A 16429-nucleotide genomic window follows, 5' to 3' on the forward strand; every position below is an offset into this window, starting at 1 on the left:
TCAAACAGTGCTGAAACATGGGTGCTGCAGTGTTGAGTGCGTAGTAGAAACAACACTTCATTCAGACACTGACAAACATCTTTACTTGATTTTCCAACTTGGGTTTTCTTCCCGTTCGGAGCCCATTAATCTTGGTGTTTCTGAAAGAAAACACAACATAAAGCAATCATTAAAATCTTTGATACGTTTTAAAACCTTTCCTTTACAGACCTGATACTACAGCTACTACTACATTTTTCATTGTTTCGGCTACATCAATGGGTGATGCGCAATCATTGCTGTTGGCATTTTTGCACTGTATTGATGTGCTGTGTCCATCTTGAAAACTGACGAGTTATTCTTCTATCCACACCAAATAAACAACTAAACGTAAAACATATCACTTCCTGTGTGTCGGATGAGTTTCCTGGGAATGTCCTACCAGACACCAGCGTTTAGAGCAGCCAAGAACAGCACATGTAAAGACATTCATGATGATGGATAAATCACTATTGTGTTAATATCAATTGGCGATAGAAATAGAGGCCAAAATATACATAAATGTATATGAAAATGTTCAAGATTATCAACGTATTAGGACTTATTGTGTAAACTTAATATAAAATAACCTATTGTTTAAACTTAATATAAAAGAAGAGTCTTGAAATGTTAGGCCTGTATGTATAAACATTCTGTCTATAGGATCACTGTTTAACACTACTGTATATTTGCATATCTTGTATCATACATGTAACAGTACTGTATACCTGTATGTCATGTATGTCAGAAATGTCATGATATATATCTGTATGTTGCGTATGTCATTATGAATTTAAAATGGGGGACCCTGATGTAAACAAGACGAAAGTCTTTCTCTGGTCTGCATCCCCTTAACAATTGTGTGTATTGAGTCGTACTGTATTGTACCCATTCTGCAATCTGTTAATAACGTTTTCAATCAATCAATCAGTCTACACAGTAGATGTGATAATAGAGTGAGGGTAATGAGAATACAGGAACATACATTAAATCAGTGGTTCTCAAAGCAGGGGGTCGGTAGATGATTTCGGGGGGCAGAGAAAAGATGCATAAATGTACGTTACCATGTTAATAATGTACCTTGTCTTTGGCTTTATTTTGTGTGAAATAATGGATATTTATATTTTCCTATTCCATATTATCATATTCCATCATTAATTAAGTTAAATAGAGTAAAAGGGGGAATAAAAACATAATTCTTGCTAAATGATGCATTTATATACCAAAATGAACTGACTAAGACACTTGGACTAACACATTCAGTCATTTGGACAGAGTTGTTAAAACTCACTCCACTCAAATCAATAGTTATAATTCTACTCAAAATAAAATTTAAATCGACGTGGCTGGAAGGAATGTTGCCAGCCAGTCAAAACAAATTCCGGACGACTCACCAAGGACGAACCAGAGAGCTGCTGATAAGACTTTGCAGTGAGACTCCCACCCCCACCCCTCCCGCGGATGCTCACGCCAAATATGGCAGCGGAGCTACTGTGGCTGGGGGGGGCCACCAGGATGTTGCTGTCTCGCCCTCCCAGGGGTCTTGCACCCAAATGAGGTTTATATTCTAGCATTGCTAGAACGTCTGCACCTCATTTGGGTGTAAGAACTCACACAAACATATTATGGCCTCATAAAATCAGAGCCCCATTCATTATCTATGGAGCAGCGCTAGAGTTTACATCCCAGTTTGGAGGATTTAGAGAGGATCCTCTAGCTTTAGGAGAGGGTGAATTTAAAAAAAGAATTAAAAAAAAAAAACATTATTTTTGTTTACCATATGGCTGACTAGTGACTATAATGAACAGACGTCAGGCGCCCCTCTGTTTTTAGGGTTCATGAACCCCAAAGGTTGTGGAGCAGCGTGGTGGTCTACTGTACCTGCATCTGATGGTAGATCCAATCCAGGAAGTAGGTGACGTTGCCATAGACACCTGGTTTGTTTTTCATAGCGCAACCCCAGCTAGTGTCCCCAAGCAGCCACCATATACCAGCCTTCTCTGACACCAGAGGACCCCCACTGTCACCCTGGCAAATGAAATGCATTCATAATAAGAAAACATGTACGGAACAACTATACTGCCCTGTCAAGGCTAACCGCACTTTCATAACTTAACCTAGCCATTTTATTTGGATCATCATCATTCCAATATATTCAATATATAAAATTTCATTTTCAAAATGGCTAGGTTAAGTTATGAAAGCTGGAGGGAAAACAACATTGTATTTGAAGTTACTGCACTTTGCCTGTACATTACCTGTATAATTATTTAAGGAAATCGTGCAGCAGAGTGCAGCATCTGATTTTTTGGGGTTAATTAAAATAATTACATCATATTTTTGTATGCCTAAAGATTACTTCATTAATACATGTTAAATCTGGGTACTATCATCTATCTACCTATAACACATTTTGGATGGCAAGTCAAAAAACTTTAAAGCCATTTTTCTCAGTTTCACTGTTTGGAAGTTACTGCGGTCTGCCTGGGTTTTGAGTGTGATTTTGTAGTTACTGCAGTTTTTAAACCCCCATATCTCCAAAACTGAGCGACATTAACATCTGAAACTTGGTCACAAGATAAAACATTTATTGACAAGTTCAATTTCACTCATAACTCAATTTTGACTTTTTTCGAGTTACTGCGGTTAGCCTTGACAGGGCAGTATAGCACACACACACAAACACACAACCTCCCACACACACATGCAAACACATTATTAAACAGGTTATTTGCATTATTAAACAGGTTATTGAATGATTAACTGTCTGTGACACGCTTAGAAATATTACAGACCTATACAATCCTACACACACACACTTGTGCATAGAAAGATGAAATGGATTATTAGAATCAGCTGCTACTTGAGTGATCTCATTTTGCTCTTATTATAGACATTGCAGATGTAATATCCTGGGTCATTCGTTCATTTAATGGTATTGCTTGAGGTTACAGGTTACATTTATCCTGCGCTCGGGGCAGAGTCTGGCACACAGTGCAGCTGTTGTTTAGTCGGGGACTTAGGAACATGTCACAGAATCGCATGAAACCCTTCGACACAGTCTTGATGTCACTGTTCTATTTGTGCAAGAAAGATTTCATTGTGTTAGTGCCGTGTCTTCGATGGATGTGAGGACTTTTGGTCGCTGCTCTTCCTGTAGCCCAGGACAGTTCAGTCTGTATCTGTGAACAGGTACCACTCTCTTCCTAGTGCAAGAGTTCACGCAAACATTTTATGGCCTTGTAAAATCAGAGGCCTATTCATTGTCTATGGAGCAGCCCCAGAGTTTACATTCCAGTCGTGAGAATCAGAGAGGATCCTCTCTCTGATGTCTAGCTTTAGGAGAGAGTGGTGCGTGTTCACAAATACTGGGGGCACAGGAAGAACATTTGTGAATTGACAACACTGACTGTTTATTATACAGTGTGTTTATATGATTATTTTACGGGCCAGAAACATATCCACCTGATTCTTCACTGTAGATGTATTCTATGTGTATGTGTGTGTACACGCCTATGTGTACATGTACATGTATACGTGGTACATATGTGTGTATAGACCTTGTCTATGCATACATTGTACATATTGTGTATAAACCTTTTTAACGCATACATCGTACATGTGTGTATAAACCTTTTCTATGCATACTGTACATACATCATACATATGTGTGTATATAACTTAACTATGCACAAGTCGTACACATGTGTGTATAGACCTTTTATATGCACACATTGTACATATGTGTCTAATCTATAGACCTTTTCTAACATACAACATACATTACCATAATTTACATGTGGTTGTTTAGCTGACACTTTTATCCAAAGGAACTTACAAATTGTACAACAAGTCAGCAGGAGGGGTACACCTCTGACGGCTAAGGGTACGTTGTATTGTTCGTCTAGCAGTGCTGAACTTGAGTGCTTCAATTTGAATGCATAGTAGTATTCTATGCATTTGTATATGGTATGAATTATTATTTTGTGTAAACTAGGTTGTACGCTGACCATCAAGTGATACTTGTTTAGTTTAGGAATAGGGGGCAGGTAACTATACGATGTATTCTTCTGCCTGCTCCTTTTGCCCATGGTAGAACTGTATTTATGATTGTGTATGAAAACTGTATAATTATATTACTTCCATGTGTCAAATAAAACTCTGAATCTGAATCTGTATTGGCATAGTACATAAATAGATATAGTAACACAGTACATAATAGTAATAGACAGTAAGAAGGTTATTAAATAATATATATATATATATTATTATTTATATACTGTAGGTATTGATTGAAGTGTGTTTTTAGTCAATGGCGGAAAGTTGGGTGGCTTTCAGCTGTCCTGACTGTGGTGGGAAGTTCGTTCCACCACCGCTGAGCCACGACTTACACATTCTAACAGATAAATAACATTTCAATGCAGTCAAAAAAGCAATATTTAGATTTTTACATTTTCGGGTTTGGTCACGTCGAGTCACATATAAGCCGCACCGTTATATAAGCCGCAGGGTCGAAAAATGGGGGGAAAAGCCGCGGCTTATAGTCCGAAAAGTACGGTAGGCACTTTTGTATTTCCTGTTGCAATGTTTGTTAGTTGCTAACAGGGAATAAACGGGGGCCAAAGCTGTTCCCCCTAGAAACGGAATAGCAACAGAATACTTCTGAAAGGGTCTATACTCTATAGCAGCCAATGGTCTACATGACCTGACTTGAGTTCAGTCCTCTCTCCACATGTGAAGTGTAAAGACCAGTAGGCATACATATGAGCCTATAAGCCTACATGTCCCAGTCATGTTTTACCCAGTGGTGGAAGAAGTAAACAGTGTCTTTACTTTTTTGTACTCTGGTAAAAGTAAAAGTCCTCCATTCAAATTCTACTAAAGTAAAAGTAGAATAGTATTTGCTATTGAATGTACTTTAAGTATCTAAAGTAAAAGTATGCATTCTACATAACGTGTGTGTATTCCAGTGCTTGGGAGCATTCAGTCCTCTAACCATTGACCTCTATAGGTTATGTTAAAGTGGTGCCATGTTTTCTATGCAAAATATTTGTCTTCAAAGTACAGTAACTAGTAACTGATGGGTTCAGATAAATGGTAGTGGAGTAAAAAGTACAACATTTCCTTTGAAATGTAGTGGAGTAAAAGTATAAAGTTCCCTAAAATGAAAATACTCACGTAAAGTAGCTCGAAATTGTACAGTACTTAAGTAAAAAATACTCCACTGGTCTTACCTGACATGAACGCACAGCTCCCTCCATCTCTCCGGCACATAGCATGTCCTGCGTGATCCTGCCGTTGTGGGCTGCGGAGCTGTTACACACAGAGCTGTCCATCAGGGAGACCTCAGCCCCCGTCAGGTTCTGGGAGCGGACGTCTGAGGGACAGACACACCGGGAGACGGAGGGGGACGCATGTCTTTCATTCACAGCTAATTATATAAGGCTACTGTACCAACAGGAACTCAACTCTCTAGTAGGGTCTGGTAGCGAACTCTGTACTTTTAAGGCGGCCGACCGAATTATATCGGTACTACAGAGATTCACACTACATCAATCGGTACCACATTTTAGTACCTTTACATCTTTAGCATGAGAGTGTATAGATGGAGTGTATCCTAGACAAGAGGGAGCCTTTTCCACAAATATATATATTACTGTCCCATCTCCTGGGTCTTTGTAAAGACCAGACGAGGTCAGAGGAGTTTGATCATATTGAGGATGGCCAGATAATGATGATATATAAACATTTAAAAACATAATACATGCTCATTTATTTTGTGAGGTGTGTTACAACAATACCTTCCAAAATGGTCAACATCATTGGAAAATTCTATGAACATCCTTGATAACACCTTGACAGAGTAATTTCCCATTAAATCTGGAGTAAGACAAGGCTGCATCATCTCCCCTATTCTGTTCCTGATTACCATCGACTGGGTTATGCGTCAAACTACATCAGACCGTCCCCGTGGAATCCAATGGACCCTGTTCTCCTTTATGGAAGACCTTGACTTTGCAGACGATCTGGCAGTCATGTCATCCACTCGTAGCCACCTCCAGGAGAAGTTTGACCGGCTAAGCAATTATGCAAAGCAAACTGGTCTCTACATCAACCAGAAAAAGACCCAGGTGATGTGCATAAGTAAGTACCGGGTAAGTAAGTAAGTAAGTAAGTTACAACAATGAAAAACGAAATGTTCTAAATAAATAACAATGTTGAAATTGAGAAGTTTGGACAAATTTTTAACAACTGAAATACAATTCTTTGTTATTACAGAGAGAGTTAAGTACAGAAAATAGCTACCGTTGGGTATCGATACCGAACTGGTACTGGTACCGGTATCGGTTCAAATGTGAACGGTACCCAACCCTACTCAGTGGCTACTTGCACAATACACGTTACTTCGGACAAATGAGGGCAATAAGAGACTACTGCTCGTATCAGAGGCGACACATACTAAGACTCACAGAGTCACACATGAAGATAGATGGGGACAGAGAGGACATTGGTATCTTCTTGTCTGACTCTGGAGAAGATGGTAACCGCATGTCCCATAATGTTGGCGTGTTCCTTTAACAAATCTGAATAAAATGCTTTAGGCTGGTAGGTTAGTCGCCTAAAACCAGGGTAAATTCTGTTGTATTAATCCTTCAAAATCACTCTCTGGCCACAAAAGAAAGAAATTAAAACGTTTTAACCTCTTAACATGCACCGGGTCTTATACGACCCGTTTTGCAGGTTACTCATATAAAATGTTTTAAACCATCGCTGACGGTCGGAACAGAGTGTTAAAGTACACTCACCACCGTTCACAGTGTTACCAAATCCTGATATCCAGCACTCCTGGGGCAATGTTATGTTCAGTCCAGCATTGGGGAGACACACCGGTCCCACTGGACTAGAGGCTGGAAAAACAACGTTGCAGTTTTAGGTCTGGAGAAGAGAAAAGCACTGTAGCTTCACAAAGTTATCTTTATTAATTGGTTTGCCTGGAATTCGATTAAGCATAGTCCTACCCGAGAGCATGGTTATTGGGGCTGATCCAAATCCTTTGACCAAATCCTTTTCTAAGCTTCAACTGCTGCCATGGTGACACCAAAATCACGATTCTAATGCTTCTGGAACACCCCCCCCCCCCCCCCCCCCTTCACTCAAAAAATATGCCTACGTCAGCACAATAAATTGCTTATATATAATAATCCTACTTACAAATTCTTCTCATGAATGTGATTGTTTTGTGGGAGAGCTCAAGAACGCATTATAATGTTAGGGTTAAGAAATCTTAATAGTATAATGATTATACTACACTACAGTATTATGATTTCTTAATGTTTACGTTCAAGCTCACTCATTTTGTAGGCGTCACCTTTTTCCAAATGGAGCATATTTTCTTTTGGATCAAAACTCTTCTTTTTGTTATGTTTTATGTATGTCATATATGTCTATTTGGGAATCCTGTGAAGAGATACACCGACACAACCACCACTAATAACTACAGTATGTCATAATAAAACGACAACGATCCAAACCTGTCATGTCTATGGGGCGTGAGAGCTTCATCAAGGCAATGTCATTCTTCATGGTGAACCTGTTGTAACCTTCATGGGCCACAATGCGGCTCACAGACTGAGCAGGGGTGAAAATCGTATGCACTGTGTTTGCTAGCCCAGCGTAGACGCTCCATTCTGCAGGGTTAGAGTTCCTGGGGAGAAAGAACATGAAACAGACGGGTATGAAGTAGATTCAGAGGAGCTGTGATCACAGCAAGCAGGTCATTGTCCTGGAGAAGTAACTTATATATTTTAGAATTTTCATAACGTCATCACTGTCTTCTGTATTTTTATTTATCTTTGCCTTTTTCATGCTTTCTCCAATCTCCCAATTTTGTTGTTGCGCTACCCAACTGTCAGTCTGGGGAGGGTGTAGAGTAGACTACCACCTGCCTCCTCTGATACATGTGGCGTTGCCAGCTGCTTCTTTTCACCTGATAGCGAGGAGTTTCACTGGGAGAGCGTAACATGCGTGGAGGTTCACGCTATCTCCTCCAGATCCCCTCCCTGCCGAACAAGCCGACCAGTAGGAGTCGCTGTTGCAATAACCAGGACTCATACACCAGCGGCTTCCCACCCGGAAACACTGCCAAAGCCGGAGGTACTGCTGAACCCGGGTCGCTGCGGTGGTAGGCGTTATTTAATAAATAAAACAATTCTAAACTATAGTCATGAGGCCCTGAACCTACCATGGATCAGAAGTGCTGCTCTGTCACGCCTGGTAAATGGAGAGAAACCCACACTCACCTGAGGACACAGTGTGCTGCAGTCACTATCCAGTAGGGGCTGATAATGGAGCCTCCACAGAAGTGTGATCCATCTGACCAGAGGCTGACCTGCCACGGCCAGGACCCCCGGGCAGCAGCTTGACCCCTGGTAACATGGCCAGAGCTCCCCCTGCTCCCACAGTCTGAAGACGAGACCGGTGTTACGGCGAATGTACACTATGAGATTTGAACCAATTAGGCGATTGACCCCATCTCAAACCCGCCCTCTTTTCTTGAACTTCCAATCACACCTGTTGCCATATTGAAGAAGCCAAATCGCAACATAATTTTCCTTATTTCTATTGTAGTGACTGTACAACTTGTATGTGTGTATGTATTAATGTGTGTGTTTGTGTGTGGTGTGTGTGTGTGTGTGTGTGTGTGTGTGTGTGTGTGTGTGTGTGTGTGTGTGTGTGTGTGTGTGTGTGTGTGTGTGTGTGTGTGTGTGTGTGTAGACAGGCAAATCTTCATACCTGTATATACTATAATCCCTACCTACCCTTACTAGGGTATACTGCTGGCCATAGTATATTTACTACCATAGTGTTTTTATACCTGTATCCCTGTACATAATATTACTATAACACTGTACACACATCTGATTAGCATTATTACTCAGTTAGTACTCATTTATATATACTCCTGTATATAATCACCTGTACATTGTATATTGCTATTGCACTTTACTGTTTACATTTGCACTTCAACTTATTTTCGTACTGTACTTGTGCTGTATAATTATACTATAATGACATTATGACTATATAACAACATACCAATGCAGCGTAGGGTCACCACACTATTGTTTGGACATGTATTCCTGTGGATGAAAAAAACAAGAAAGATGAACATGCCAACATTTTGGGAAATTAGCTTACCGTCTTCTCCAGAGAGAGACAAGAAGATAGATACCAGTTTCCTCTCTGTGCGTTCAGTAGAAAGCTATCTGGCTGTATGTTAGCCTAGCTTAGCACAATGAATGGAAACGGACATGGCCGGTTAAGTATAAGTATAAGTCTTTATTTGTCATCAGATTAACACACACACACATATGCGATGGGCGACCCACAGGAACACACACACACAAACACATGCACTGAGTCGCTGACTAAATGTTCTCTGCACCTCCCATCCCGTCGTCCTTCCCCCCAAGGGCAGCCGGGAGCAGACAAAGGCTGCAGCGAGCGCCGTGCCCGGGGACCAATCCAAGTGCTCCTGTCCGTCTTCGTCAGGGACACGACAGCGTTAGCGATCTGTTCTGCATGTTTTTCCATTGGGTTTATCTTATCGGGAGGGGAAACCCTTGTGAGCACGGGGAGAACATGCAAACTCCACACAGAAAGGCCCGGGAGATACCCCACCTGGGTACCTGGCAACGCAGCGACCTGGTCCCCAAGTGGGAATGGAACCCTGGACCTTCTAGCTGTGAGGCGACAGTGTTAACCACTACACAACCTTCGGGAGAGGTGTTAGTTGGACAATGCCTAGGCTAACTGGCCATGTCCGCTTCCATTCATTGTGCTAAGCTAGGCTAACGTGCAGCCAGATAGCTTTCTACTGAACGCACAGAGAGGAAACTGGTATCTATCTTCTTGTCTCTCTCTGGAGAAGACGATAAGCTAATTTCCCAAAATGTTGGTGTGTGTTCCTTTAAGTTCATACTGTCATCAACATTCTGTTCATCTGTTTGTTTGTTTTTCTTTTTAGAACTCAATCTTCAGTCTTTCGGCCTAATGACGTTGTTTATAGCCCTCTTACTGACCTATACTTGAGTTGTTGCAGTATGGGTGTATCAGAGCTGGAGGCACGTTTCACCAGCAGGAATCCATCACTGGCATTAGTCATCTGTTGGCCTGATTTTAAATATGTGTCCCTGTCAAATATAGAAGAGATATATTAATACGTGTGAAATAAGTAAGGGATAATGTATAGCTACGAGGTCATTGTCGCAAAATAATTGACCGACACAGAGTTTAAAATACCGAGGCGCCTCGCCGAGGTGTTTTAAACGTCAGTGAAGGTCAATTATTTTGCGACAATGATCGAGTATAGCTATACATTATCCCGCTTATTACATGGCTAACTTACTAACAATATAACTAATTCATTTTACATCGACTCGCAAGTCGCAACACTGGTTCTGGGCTTCTGGCTCCGCTCGTCGCTCCGCCCCCTGTCATCGCCGGCAGCTTCGCCGGCGGCAGCACTGATGTCAGTGGGCTTGATTGCGAACAGCTGCGCACAGCGGTCATTATTGTGTGATAATTGACCGCTGCTAGGGGTAACGGAGCGCTATTGACCAATCACAAGCAAGCATTTCGGCGAATGTGAAAACGCCATGTAATAAAAGTAAATTATTTGTCAGTCAAACTCATAATGCTTTTACAATTTTACTACCAAGACTACCACCTCTTGTGTTTTGTAGATATGCAGTAAAAGAAGCATCTTACCTGCTGTACCCGATGTGTTGACAGCTGTCTTCTCCTTGTGCGTCAGTCCACCCATGTGAACACACAGGCCTCCAGGACTTAGTCTCTAAAGAGTAGATCTGGAGAAGGAAACTGGAACCATATACCCTCACTAAAAATAAACAAACAAGATACAGACACAAGATATATATATATATATATATATATATATGCAAATATTTATATATTTTCTAGAAGATGTCTTGTTTTTATTTTATACCTTTATACCTTACCAATTCAAATGTATTTATTTCTATTGTCTTTAGGGTGGGTGGGAGGGAGGGCATTTTTATATATATATACATATATATATAGATATATACAATATATATATAAAAAATAACCATTACATTTTACTCTTAGTTTGTGACAAATCAGATATAAATGTGGACTATTCCTTTATTTAAGTGGCAGGCTGTGTGTGAGGACACTTACAGCAGGAAGCCTCATCCTGACCTCCTGGACAGTCCCTCACCCCGTTGCACCAGTCTGACTCCCACACACAGCTGCCATCTCCACAAGGCACCCCGTGCACACACCTAGAGGACACTGAGCAATGTGGAGAGGAGAAGGGGGGCGGGGGTGTGTGTGTGTGTGTGTGTGTGTGTGTGTGTGTGTGTGTGTGTGTGTGTGTGTGTATGAGAGTGAGAGAGTGAAAGTGAGAGAGTGAGAGAGAGAGAAAGAGAAAGAGAGAGAGAGAGAGAGAGAGAGAGAGAGAGAGAGAGAGAGAGAGAGAGAGAGAGAGAGAGAGAGAGAGAGAGAGAGAGAGAGAGAGAGAGAGAGAGAGAATATAATCTGTATTGTCATGTCATCACATACAGAGTACAGGAGAGTGAAAGTATTTGGTTTGGTTCCTCAACCTCAGAGCAGCAATGGTAATATAATTAAACAAACAAGAGAAGCAGCACAAAATAGCAGCATAAAAAGTAGTGTTAAAAATATGATACTGAATAAATATGATAGAAAAGTATATGGTGTGGATAGGCCTATAGTGTGTGGAAAGTGCAGTGGATGTGCATATGTGTGTTTGATTCTTCTCATGTTTGTGTTGATTGCTGTGCGCATAGTCTGTCTGTGTGTGTGTGTGTGTGTGTGTGTGTGTGTGTGTGTGTGTGTGTGTGTGTGTGTGTGTGTGTGTGTGTGTGTGTGTGTATGTGTGTGCGTGTGAGTGGTGGACAGGCAGGTAGCAGGCTAATGTTAGTGTTATTTGTTCATGAGTCTGACTGCCTGGGTTGAGAGAGAGAGAAAGGAAGACATAGATAAAAAGAGAGAGAAGGAGGAATGGGTTGGACGAGACAAATGAATCTGTACTTGCAGTATGGTGTCTCTTACTGAAACAATCCCCATTACTGGCTTTGTTAGCTGCAACCAGCAGCTCTACGGTATAACTCGCTCTGTTGGTTGGTTGGTCCACCAAAGTGTCCCCACCCTCTAGCGGCCACAGATTTTCGCTTGGAGATCAAGTGTCTTGTGTGTGTATGTGTCAAATGAATGCATGCACTGCTGGTCTCTGACAAGAACAAGTTACAGGTTGAAAAACCCTCAGCTCAGAACTCGGCAGAATCTGCACCTGGCTCGCTGATAAGAAACTATCATTACACCTGGGTAAAACAGACTCCATTCTCTTCGGATCAAATAACAAACTCAGCAAGACCGACGGCTTCTCAGTTACAGTGGGTGACAATATTGTCACAAGGAAAGATGAAATTACATACCTAGGGCCCATCCTAGAGGCAAATCTTTCCTGTGACAAAATGGCATCCAAGGTAATAAAAAAAAGTCAACCAACGACACTGGCAGAAGCACTCATTCAAGGGTACTACGACTATGCTTGCACCTCATGGTACCAAAGCACCTCAAAGGCACTAAAAACAAGATTACAAACATCACAAAACAAACTGGTCAGACTACTACTTGACCTTACTCCTAGAACCCACTCCCTGCCCACTTTGACTACCTAGGATGGCTTAGAGTAGACGACAGAGTACAGCAACTTGCAATGGGCCTGGTCTACAAGATACACTATACGACTAAGGTACCCATGTACATGTCAAAATACTTCCCAAAGGTCAGTGAATACCACAACCACAACACCAGAGGAAGCTCAACAAATCATGTTAAACCCAGATTCGGCTCAAACAAGGGAGTAAACACGTTTAGCAATTATGCCACATCAATGTGGAACGCCCTACCCAAAGCTGTAAAGGAATGTGAATCCCTACCCACATTCAAAACCGCTCTAAAAGAGCACCTACGGGAGGCTGCAATTCGAAACTGGCCACCGTAAATGTCCAAACCCCCTCACCCCCTCCTAATAGACAGTCGCCTCCCCACCGTATGTATATATTCTCTTCCCACCGTATGTATATTTCTCTCCCACCCACCCACCCCCTCATAATGTACAGTCTCCTCCCCACCGTATGTATATATTCTCTCCCCACCGTATGTATATTTCTCTCCCACCGACCCACCCCCTCCTAATGTACAGTCTCCTCCCCATCATAATATATATACTCTGTCAGGATCTATGGGTAACAGTACTGTATATTTGCATATCATATGTCACAAATGTAACAGTACTATATACCTGTATGTCATCTATGTCCCTATGCCATAAATGTCATGATGTCATGTATGTTGTGTATGTCATAAATGTCACTATGAATTGAAAATGGGGGACCCTGATGTAAACAAGACAAACGTCTTTCTCTGGTCTGCATCCCCTTAACAATTGTATGTATTGAGCCGTACTGTATTGTACCCATTCTACAATCTGTTAAATAAAGTTTTCATTCATGCATACATGGTCGCACCTATTGTGGATTTGTGCTCGTTAACATGGTGATTTATTATACATACAGTCTATATCATATATTATTATAATTTCTCATCCTGAAATGTGTTGTATGAGGCTTTCTTGCAGGGACTGACAGTATGTGAAGTTATAGGTTTGTTTATATCTGTATTATTTGTAAACAATGGAGTAAATCACAACTTATTTTCCCTAAAAAAAACATGTGAATGTGAATATACCCAAAATCTAGAATCAGGGGTGTCAAACTCATTTTCACAGAGGGCCACATCAGCATTATGGTTGCCCTCAAAGGGCCAAAGACCGTATAAATGTTAATGTAATGTAAAATAAATGTAGCTACTCATTTACATATTGTTAAACATGTTGTTTCTGTATTTATTACTTATTCAAGTTATACATATTGCATATGCATTTGCATAGATGTAAAAATATATGTTAGCTTAATATGTTATTTTAACTAATATTTTTTGTTTATCAGAACCCCATATTACTCCATCAATCAATGATCAAACCATTCAAGTAAATAACAAAGAAGACTATCATCAAATACAAGCTATGACATTAAGTTTGTTCAAAACCTTTGTCACAGTCAAGAGGGGCAGAACTAACAACTGTGAGCTGCAAAGAACACGTGGGACAGATGTAGCAGATGTTACAAAAACAAATGGCTGCACACAACCTTGCAGAGGCCATACATCCAACTAATGGAAGATAGTTTAATTAACTTTAATTAACAGATTGCAGAATGGGTACAGTACAGTACAGCTCAATACATACAATTGTTAAGGGGATGCAGACCAGAGAAAGACTTTCGACTTGTTTACATCAGGGTCCCCCATTTTCAATTCGTAATGAAATTGCTATTATGTGTCTGCATGAACACACAACTGTAACTGTACTCAAAAATAACAAAATAAGGGTTGTCTCAGTTCACAACTATATTGGTCAAGTTTTGGGTGGGACTTGTTTGCGTCCCTACAGCTTCTTATTCAATTGAGCGAGATCCTCGGTTATGTCACACAGCCAGTTTGCATCTGACAGTTCAGACAATATTTCTTTAACCCTTTGTTACCTATTCCGCCTGGATCTTTTTTGTATTTTAGGCTGTAAAATTGTCAAAGAATGTCTGAGGAGTAAGTGCTTTTGGCTTTTTTCCTTTGTTACTTCATCAATACCTCAGATGTGTAATAACTAAGGCTGTCAAAGTTAAAGCTTTATTAACGCATTAACCCACAATTCTTTTAACGCCGCTACTTTTGAACCCAAGATTAATGTTTAACATTTTTATTTTTATTTTTTACCAGAGCTCTTGGGGGCCACATCAAATGACGTGGCGGGCCATGAGTTTGACACCTATGGTCAAATCAATTCTGTATAGATACACAGGAAATAACTGCAAAATAGCCAAATACTGTACTTACAGTAGTAACCAAGGAGTACTCCAGCCACCAACAGCAGCAGCAGCAGGCTGATGACAGCGGCTACTATGTACTTTATACACTTCTCTCGCTTCACTGAAAAGTACATCAAATAAAATAAATGTATGTACAGTATATACATGCATACACATACCACTATATATACAGTATATATATATATATATTTTGACTTAATAGCTAAAATAATTAACATTAAGTGTATTACTGCCTATAGGTTTTTCTCTTTCAAAATAATGAGTATGAATTTTGTATTTTATTTAGTATTATAGATTTACTTTATTTTTCATTTATGTCAAAATCATAAATTATAAAAAATGTGAACCTTGTAGACTCAACCATGTACAATTATGTGCGCTATATCCACATAATTTAGTCTATATTTAATTAATTTAGATTAAAAAGACACAATTAGAGTAGTGTAATAACTTGACTTTCTTCTATTCGCTCTATTAAATGGAGAATGGAATCACCTTTGTGGTTGGGGATAGAGTCTGTGATCTCAGGGGGAGGCAGGGGGTCAGGTCTGGTATGTCCCAGGTGGTGGACATACTGCGACTGAGCCTCAGAAGGGCTGGATGGAGGGGGCCTCTCCTCACTGTCCTGGGGCCCCACATTGATGAAATAAGGACCACAGTCCTCATACTATATACAGTACACAGGAATATAGGCATCATTTAAAATACTGAAAATGATATATTTAATATGCACATAGAAAATACGATTATAAGCGTTTATATATATATATATATATATATATATATATATATATATATATATATACATACATATACATATACATATACATATACATATACATATACATATACATATACACACACATTATTGTGTTGCAACATTTCTATGCTAATTTATATAGAAACTAAAGTTAGTTTACCGGATTGGTGGTCATTTTCTCTCAAATTACCTTGAGACAGAAGAAAGGATACCATTAAAGACAATACTGACAGTTGCAAGTCCTCAAAAACATAGATCTGATAATTATACAAGTTATTCATATGATCAAGTAAAAATTCTCACCTGTGCTATAATTGTTTAAAAGAAGAAATAATCACTTGCATGCAACTCCACTAACATCTCTCCCTTCTTCTGTCCACCTCACATTCTCACACCACTACGAACTAACACCAGTGAGTTTGACGGGTCCAGATGGCCACTCCTAAACACTTGACATTGGTTAGACGTCTACCACTCAGTTTAAACATAGGACAAACTCAAGAGAGAGCACACATCGTGGACAGACTCAAGAGAGGGCACACATGATGAACAATGGGGAACGTTACTGCAGAGTGCCTGGAGGTGTTATCTGGCCTCTAGTGAATGTGTAGAGAGGGTATTGTTTTGAATATGC

At 40.3% G+C, this 16429-nt stretch overlaps 1 protein-coding gene across 1 annotated transcript; it reads right to left on the reverse strand.

Annotated features, from left to right (window-relative positions):
- Positions 1–125: 125 nt before the first annotated feature.
- On the reverse strand, positions 126–15970 carry LOC311224068 (transmembrane protease serine 2-like; the record flags this gene model as incomplete). Its single annotated transcript, XM_084308883.1, has 11 exons — positions 126–140; positions 1900–2046; positions 5253–5395; positions 7551–7723; positions 8319–8468; positions 10101–10211; positions 10789–10918; positions 11242–11355; positions 15043–15135; positions 15531–15702; positions 15956–15970. The coding sequence occupies 11 exons, from the start codon at positions 15968–15970 to the stop codon at positions 126–128; spliced, it is 1263 nt and encodes a 420-aa protein (XP_084165009.1).
- Between the last annotated feature and the right edge of the window lie 459 nt (positions 15971–16429).

Source organism: Notolepis coatsorum (genome assembly GCF_963971535.1).
Source record: "Notolepis coatsorum genome assembly, chromosome: 1".
Lineage (NCBI taxonomy): Eukaryota > Metazoa > Chordata > Actinopteri > Aulopiformes > Paralepididae > Notolepis > Notolepis coatsorum.